Below are 9,484 nucleotides of genomic sequence, written 5' to 3' on the forward strand. Positions count from 1 at the left end.
TTGTTCTGACAAAAATCGCGAATCTTCAAGAGAAGACAGAAGAGGACATTAAAGAAGAGGAGAGAGGACAGGAGAGAAGATGAGAAAATGAGGCAGGAGATGAGAGAGAATGAAATGAGAAGAGAGAATGGAAAGGAAAAGAGGAGATGAAATGGAAGAGGAGGAGAGATGAAACAAGAAAACAGGAGAGCAAAGCAGAAAGGAATCAGAAAAGGGAGAAAAATGCAACGGCATGACAGGTAAAGAAATGAGATTCGAAAACACAGAGGTGTAAGGGGATAGCAATGAAAAGAGGAAAGAGAGCAAGGTAGAGAAAAGAGGAAACAGAGAAAGTAAAGATAAGGGGAAAAGAGAGAAACTTGCATTGCAGGAAGACAAGGAGTAGACTGATGTAGACAACTCAACTCACTTTTGTCCGGCGTAAAAGCTCAGCCAAAAGCTGTCCAGTAAGGCCTTTCTTCTTCCTGAAGAGGTCCATCGGGCTTGGAGAGAAACGGTCACGTGCATCAAAGAAGTTTTCTCTGAGGTTTTTCCCAACCACTCTGCTGAACTCGTAATAAACCTGAAACATGAAACACAGCAAACAATGTATAAGCCCATGGTCAAATGGCCTTATCTTTCACCCTTAACACGACATGCTATGAGACTGCTATTAGACTGCTATCTGCTATCAGACTGCTCTTCCACGTAATTCATCCATTTTCCTGCTCCATCTTGTATTTTTGGTCTGCAACAAAAAAAACAAAATCTATATTTAGACGACTTCTGCCTACTTTACTATTTGACTTTAAACATGCCTCTGCTTTTCTGAGTGCAACTTGATTCACATGCCACTTAATAAGGAGCTACAGTATATGTCCATCAACAAAGTGCAGGAAAGATTAGTCTAGAGTAAAGCTGGCAAAAGCTGTCCAAGGAATGAATTTACTTATTAATTTGCTAATTTTATTCAACATTACAATTAGAACACATTCATACAAACCTGACTTTCTGTGAAAAGAGCTGGCCATCGATGGACCATCTGGCTGATGGCAGGCTTGTCTTTGACAACCTCTTCTCTGCGAAGAGCAAATGTCACATCCATTTCTTTCTTACCAAGGGATTAAAATCAAATTTATGAGAACAAAGGAAACATTTAGGAGAAAAAAAAAAACTCACTAATTTAAGAGAAAAAGTTTGAGAAAAATCTCACAAATGCAGGAAAAAACCTTCACGGATGATGGTGATACACAGTTATGTGCAGTGACAGCCCTGTTCAATCCTGTGATTAAAAAAAATCCTGCTCCTCCACGGTTTTGATAGCTTGTGGTTAAAAAAAATAATTATTTGTAAAGTGGAGGGGACACAAAGAGGATTTTAAAAAGTGAGAGGGACATGTCTCCCCTGTCCCCAGTGGAAATTAAACCCTAGATTACAATAAATCTATATTTTGATACTGCATAAAGTATATGTTAACGTCTGGGTGATGTAATGTTAACTCTGTGTTTATGTTCCCTTCAGATTAGCTAACATTAAGTAAATTTACATTATGAAAGCCAATATGGTCAAGTAACCTAGACAGTTGAAGTTAAAATGTCATAGCTTTGTCCCATGCATTAACAAAGCATTTTCGCTAGATTTGTTTGTTTGTTTCAAATAATTAACCTTAACCTAGCCTATTTCAATTAATGGTCGTCTCAAAATGCAACGTGTTCACTAACGTTAACTTAAGGGCACTTACCAGATTCAATAGGCTAAACCATAGTACAACAACGGACCGGAAGACTTGTGGCTTAGTAACGTCCTCAGGTTGACATGTTGTGAACATTCAAATGCCTTACCGTCGCTTGGAACACATAGAAGATCTATATGTATCAGAGAAAGCAATAAAACTGGAATTTCTGAAGAGTGCAAATGCTGTCACTGTTGGAACAGGGTGTGATAATACCCAAATGCAGCGCTCAGAGAGGCAGGCAGACAGTTGGTAATGACTTTAATGAAGCTTGCAGCAGACACAGGGAAATACAGAGGAATAATCCAGCAGATAAATATCCACGCAGCACACACACCGAGACCAGTGTGGCAACACAGCAAGAGTCTCTGACGAGACGAGACGAAACTCACACTGTTGCGACAAGCCAGGCAATCTCCAAGCAGCCACAGGAACAGGCAGACAGAAACCAGGAGGGCAAAAGCAGAACGCGTGGTTGGGGACAGAAGGCAAAGGCAATTACCGGGATTCAGGCAAGGTTGGCTGGTCAAAGGCAGGCAAGGCTGGCAACAGGAAATCAGTCTCAGGAGTCTTTATACTGAGCCAGTCAGTGATAGAAGGCAGGTGAGTGGAGTTGGGCTGATTTGGTGGCAGGCTGAGTGGAGCAGAGGTGGGGTAAATGGAAAAGTACTGCATGAGGTGAGCAGAGGAACTGTGACAATTGTATTCCCAATTAAGACAATATGGAAGAATGGCTTTACTTTTTTAATTTGGCCTTAAAAAGTGTTTTGAAATGCGAAACAATGGAATTGAAAACATGCAATAAAAATGTGATTAATCCAGATTAACTATTGAAATCCATAAATTTATCACGATTTTAAAAAAGACAATCACATCACATTTATAGTTTATGGCAGTGTAACATAACATGGTCAACTGAAACATTAATTATCCTCCTTTCATAGGTGATATATAATTTTCCTTATATATTGCCCATAGAACTGGAAATGTCCCCGGTTTTCATTTCTGAAATCTGGTCACCTTATATTTAAGCAGGCCTACAGTACATGAGTAAATGTAGCCTTATACATTCAACCACAGTTAACATGTATATATTTATTTGCTGTTCCAACTCTAGTAAAAAATGTTCATTGATAGCAGTTGTAAATTATTCTGTTCCCACTTAATACTAATGCTAATCACTAGCAATTTATTTTACAATTCATAATTATTATGGAAAGTAAAAAAGACAGTTTCCAAGGGCACTCATTTCCATTTTTCAATGATAAGAACACGTACTTTGAATTAAAAAAAAGTGTGCTTGACTGTACAGATAACCTATTAAGATAGAGCTTGTTTATCAAAAAAAAAAGAAAAATCTCAGGGGAGCATTCAACTGCTCTCCCCTACAGAGGTCCGGACTTGCAGGTGATTATCTCAAAGTTGGCAACCCTGATTAAATATGTGGTGATAATGCTGAACATTAATCCTGAAAACACCTTTAACTGCACCAAATAATGATGTCACAGTGTTATGACACAGCTTTGTGTACTCTTTTTTTACATCACTGCAGAGAGGTTGGAAATCAAACCAGTGAAGGTCAGCAAAAAAAATGATTTTTCTGTTAAAATGTGTATGAAGTGCAAAACCCTGTATTTGAATTATTTTCTGACCTCAAGAGAAGCAGAAAATATTTGAACAAGTGAGGTTTGTTTTAAGGGAAAGTAGTCATGCTGCTTCATGGTTCATCGACAAAGTGCATAGTTATGTGATCATAGGTTTATTAGCTCAGATGAAGTTGTTGAGATGAATTTAAGAGTAATAACATTTAATGGTGTATGGGTATGGCAGTTAAAGCATGATGCAAATACAGTTCACAAGCAGTTCTATGATAAGTCATAATTTTGACTGACATTGAATGCCACTCCCCTGAATAAAATATGTAAATAAGCCCAGAATAATAAATCTACTCTGAAGATACTGCTCAGCATGAAAGAGGCTAAGGAGCTCCATCAGTGCAGATGCACAAACAGATGCACAGGATTAACAGGCATGGTGTGAAACATATGAGCCCTTAAATCAACCTTTGAATCTGTATGTAGAAAACTTATACTGATGCGTTTTATTTTCTATCTGTAAGGCAAATGTTACCTCAGTAGTAAGATCATTTATGCANATATGAGCACTAAAATTAACCTTTGAATCTGTATGTAGAAAACGTTTACTGATGCGTTTTATTTTCTATCTGTAAGGCAAATGTTACCTCAGTAGTAAGATCATTTATGCATGGAAACCACATTCTTTCTCAACAGGTCTGATGATCTCTGTAATGAATCTACAAATGTATCTGGCATAACAGCAGTCATAACTTCATATGTATTATGTGTCTTTGTTGGCTGTTTATCAGTTCTTATAATGTGTGGAAACCTTCTGGTAATAATCTCTATCATATACTTCAAACAGCTCCACACTCCTACAAACTACCTCATCCTCTCTCTGGCTGTGGCGGACCTGCTTGTTGGTGTTGTAGTTTTGCCTTTTAGCACAATACTGGCTGTAAGCTCATGTTGGCATCTTGAAGGTTTGCTCTGTAAAGTCCGACGCTGCTTTGATATATTTCTGTGCACATCTTCTGTTTTGAACCTGTGCTTTATTTCTGTTGATAGATATTATGCAGTGTGTCAGCCTCTGAGGTACAGAACTAAGATAACTGTCCATGTTATTGTGATCATGATCCTAGTGAGCTGGACTGTTTCTGCTCTAAATGGAATTGGTGTCACAATTCGAGGACTGAATGAAAAACAATCTAACAAGTGTCTTTTGTTTCAGTATTCAAATTTAGCAAGTTTAGCAATGGCAACTCTTTTAACGTTTTACCTCCCAGGTATTGTAATCGTCACCATCTACCTACAGATTTTTATGGTGTCACAGAGACAGGTACGTAGCATCCAGAACACAACCTGTCAGAACACTAAGTCTGGAGCAACCATCAGTAAGATGGAGAGAAAGGCCACCAAAACTCTGGCTATTGTTATGGGAGTTTTTCTCATCTGTTGGACTCCTTTTTTTCTTTGTTTCACCTTTAATCCTCTGACTGACAATGCAATACCAGCCTCTGTGATTGCATCATTTAAATGGCTTGGATGGTCAAATTCAATGCTCAATCCATTTGTCTATGGTTTCTTTTACACCTGGTTTCGAACTTCTTTCAAAATGATAATTTCTGGGAAAATATTTCAAGGTGATTTTACTCATTTTAAACTCTTCTGACTCATTATTGACTTGCTGACATGGATCTAATGACATACTTTTACACTTAATATTAGCATCTCTTTTCCACTTTATAGCATATATTTACATCAAAGTTGTCACTGTCCTAGATATGCAGTATCTGTACATACAACTCAGTGTGCAGATTAGCCCCTCAAACTGTATGTATTCTGTGTGAATCTCTGTAAATAAATGTAGGATCCATAATTTCATTGTGTGTTATTTACTGTTTGTATTTCAGAAACACAACATCTCTAAGTTTAATGCAAGAGGACTAGGAATTTTTGACTGACTTTTACTACACAATTAAAAGGAACATCATTTCATTTTGGCTGCAGATGGTAAAGGAATTAAGAAACAGTCATTATTTTGAATGATATTAAGGCAGGGTGACTGCAAAGTACGCTCACAGTAAGATCTAAATCAGTAACTTTAGCAGCAACAAGTGTATTGTTCACAGCACTATGAAGATGAAAAAGGATAACTTCTTGGTTTGTTTTTTTCATTATAGGTAAAAAGCAAAAGTAAAAAGTGGCTGTCTGTCCCGGTAATGTATTCATAACAAGTCAACAATATATATGTACATACAAATAGATAAAAATATGTATGTATACTTTCACTCACAACTTCATATTATATACACACACATACACATATATATATATATATATATATATATATATATATACATGTACACAGTATATGTGTAATGGTGGATTGTTATAGCAGTTTGAATGTGATATAACATCAATTCTACTCCCTTAAACAAAATATGCTAATGAGACCAGAATAATTTATTTAATGTCCATCAGTGCACATGTACACACCAGGATTATTAGGCATGGTGTGTAACTGCAAAGTACTGAATAAGATTTTGTGCATCTCCATCTTTCTGATCAAAATTAGAAGTTTTAGCAGTATGTTGTGCATTGTTCACAACACAATGAAGAGTACACTGGAAAGGGGTAAAATTATAGGTTTCACTGCAGCAAAATAGCAAAATAAGTTGCTGATTTTCTCTGTGTTTCAGTCTATCCCATCGATGTGTTCATGATAAGAAAAAAAAACACCTTTATGGATGTATACTCCAACAATCATTATCATACAAGCACCTTTAATATGTTCTCCCGAAGCCCCCCATCCTGCTTAGGGGACCAAGAAATAGCGGAAGAAAAACCCAGCCTGCTGATTCCCAAACTCCACCCCTCTTATTAGGGGCCGGGCAGCCTAAGCTGCCAGGACCCTATTGTTATCCTGCATGTTCTTCTTCTTTCTTCTTCTTCCGAGGAAATCCTACTTCCCATGCGCGAAAAATCACCAAACTTTGCACAAAGGTCCAGTCCCATGCCAGATTGCCTCAGCTGCAAAAACAGGCCAATAGTCCTGATGNTTTCACTTATGGAGCCAATAAATCATTGTTAAAAACAAATTACCAACATCTCCATGCTGTCTAGATGCAATTCGTGTATTTTTGGATTTTTGTCTTAATAACTGAATTTTTGACAGCTGTTTGAAATCTGCCTTTACACACTAACAGTTGCTGTCTTGCACACAGGCGACTGGCTTAGTCAATTTGTGAAGCTATACATGTGACATTTCTGTTTGCCAATTAGCTCAGTGAGCTAGAGGATGGTTCTTGGTGTTGAAGATTGTGAGTTCAAGCTTCAGCTTGTGCAACATTTCCATATGAGAAATCTACCCAAACATTTCATAAAGGTCCAGTCCCATGCCAGATGTCCTCAACTGGAAACACAAGACAATAGTCCTGATGGTGGCGCTACAGCAAGCCTCTAAATTTCAAAACTTTGAAAATTCATAACAAATCAACCATATGTGCTACAGTTTTGGAACTTTCACTTTGAAATTTGCTTTTCCATGGCATGGATAGCTACTGTCTTGCCAATTAGCTCAGTGAGATAGAAGACGGACCTCAGTCTCAGAAGTTGTGAGTTCAAGCCTCAGCTAAGGCAGAACAGACATTCTAATGTGAAAGTCCTATGTTCAGGCATCATGTTATGTGGATTAGAGACTAAGGTTAAAATAATTATGATCCAGGCAGTTTCGCGGAGAGACAAAATACTCTTTATCAACACTTGTTTTCCCTGTTATCCCTTGTCTCTTTTCCCTGTTTATTTGGCTTAGCTATCAGTCAATATGCAGAGTCTATCCAATAGCTACTTTTACATTTTAAAAAATGTTTTCATCTTTGTCACCATGGATAATGTTTAGCTTTAAGCTAGATCAGGCCAGTTTGTTCATAATTGCTAGCAGCTAATGTTATTCTTACTTTCTTGTTTCTTGTTTCTAGTTTTTTCTTTCCTTTGTATATTATGAGTCTGATCACTTCAGCCACTCATCCACAATTTGAAGGGCATGCCATAATTATATGATGTAACTTCTATGTTGTGATATGCTTTGTTTTAGTGTGTGTGTTGCTCAGAATTGCCTAATTTTGCCTAAAATTGCCCGGCCCCGACCATTGCTGTGCAGCAGCTATAATTGCATTCTGTTTTTATTTCTATTTTACACAGCAACCCAACTTTTTTGGAATCAGGATTGTTATACAATTTAATTAATATTTAATTAAATGTCGCACCATTCCCTAAAAGGGAAAAATTATTTATCCATTCATTCATTCTCATAAAATATATTAGACGATAATTTTGGAACTTTGATTTATAATTAGATTTATAACTATAGCCAAAATTACCATATCAAAAGTAAAGACTGAAGAATTTGGGAGTTCTTGACATAGGAGGGGATGAGGATTCATTCATTCATGATTCCAAAGGTCTTAATTCACAATAAAGCAAGCAAAACTACTATATATAATATATCCTAATATATCTGAACTAGTGTCACCATAAGAGTGTGGGTTTGTATGTTTGTGTGTGTAAGAGAGAGAGACAAAAAGTCTATGTTTGTGGGTGTCAGTGTGAACACACAAAGACTTGCTCCCTGAGTTCACAATGTCTAAGAACAATAGAGCATATGATAGTGGAACCTAGAAGTCTACTCTCTGTGTGTGTAGCTAGGTGTAAAAGCTAAATTAGAATATGTGTGTGAGCCAAGTTGTAGTGAGGTGCTCGGTCAGTAAAAAGGTTGTTAAGCGGCATGTAAGACTCTGGAACATGAGCTAACTACCATCATTTTACTTTTGGGAAAGCCAATAACCTGAGTACAAATAAATCACAAAAATAAAATTGCAAAATGGCTCATCAATGTATGTTACAGTTTTACTTAGCTTGTACTGTTGTACCAATGCTATGCCAAGTTCTGTTACCAGTTCATGAATGGAGGGAAGATTTGCTTTGTTTTGCTGTTTGCAGGTGGTCTTCCAATGAGGACAAGCCTGGCTTAAAAGACTTACTATAAAAACCTTACATGGTTTCAGTGCAGTCTTTGCTGTGTTGTGTTCCAGTGTTACAGATCAGAGGAATCTGGTCACTTATGGAGCGTTATCCCTATCTTTATTCAAGAGAGTGGTCTATCAGTTTGAAAGCATTATTTATTGATTTCACGTTCAAAAACCCTGCTCTCGCACTCAAATAGCCTCTGCTTGCGCTTGGATCTTCTCTGTTTCTGCTCAAACTGTGTGCTCGCACTCAGATACCATGTTGCTCACACTCAGTTACCATGTTGCTCGCACAGATTTCCTGCTCGAGCTTCGGTTTTTCTCCTCGCGCTCAAACTGTTTCTCTGCGCTCGTGGAATTTCTGCCTTGCGCTTGGATTTTTTCGTGTAACAACCCTGTCAAAATCCCCCAACCGTGCCAATGCCAGATTTACTGTTGACCAATGAAATGATCCCTGCCTCCTTGTGGGCGCGCTCGCCTTAGTTTTAGAGCGTCCCGTCCAGGCGGGTACTCTTTAACTGGGTTCATCCACTCCCACCCTCTTCCCCTGTCAGGAGTTATTTTTCAACAGTCACCAGCTCACTATTATCCCTTACATATATATATATGTATATATTTAAGCAATATCTCACGAGAGGGAGTGATGTTGTAATGTATATCGTCACGGCTGTGATTCGGTCATGGGCACTATGGCACGAGGCTGCAGGCAATTACAGCCGTGATGATATACAGTACAACGTCACGAACTCGAGTGTGATATTGCTTTTATACAACAGTTCAACAACAGCTTAAACAGCAATGCTGAGTAAGGAAATGTTAACAAAAGGTGATTTTTATTATTTAAGTATGTTATGTAGCTCCGTGAAAAAACCCCAGTTCCCCCAGTCTGTTGCTAGGCAACGCAGCACACACGCCAGAGCGATAGACAGATAGATGTTCTATTTATCGCTCTGACACACACCAGGAACTCACAAGCTACTGTGTATTTACATTGATCTGCAACTGTGTAACTTCGTCCAGTTCGGCTGATGAAACGTTGGCAAACCTGGATGTTGGCACGGCCGGATTTAAACACACCTGGAGGTCTGCACTGAAGAGTCCTGGCTTTCCTTTTCCTTGTCCTCTCCTGATGACCACTCATAATTTAATTCAAATGTAATTTTGGGGAA

At 38.1% G+C, this 9,484-nt stretch overlaps 1 protein-coding gene across 1 annotated transcript; it reads left to right on the forward strand.

Annotated features, from left to right (window-relative positions):
• Nucleotides 1-4,105: 4,105 nt before the first annotated feature.
• LOC126398874 (trace amine-associated receptor 1-like) lies at nucleotides 4,106-6,209 on the forward strand (the record flags this gene model as incomplete). The annotated part of the gene is given in 2 exon segments (XM_050058520.1): nucleotides 4,106-4,931; nucleotides 6,187-6,209. Coding segments are annotated over 2 exon segments (849 nt in total), but the record flags the coding sequence as incomplete, so codon positions are not given.
• Nucleotides 6,210-9,484: the final 3,275 nt, after the last annotated feature.

The sequence above is a fragment of the Epinephelus moara genome, chromosome 12 (genome assembly GCF_006386435.1).
Source record: "Epinephelus moara isolate mb chromosome 12, YSFRI_EMoa_1.0, whole genome shotgun sequence".
Lineage (NCBI taxonomy): Eukaryota > Metazoa > Chordata > Actinopteri > Perciformes > Serranidae > Epinephelus > Epinephelus moara.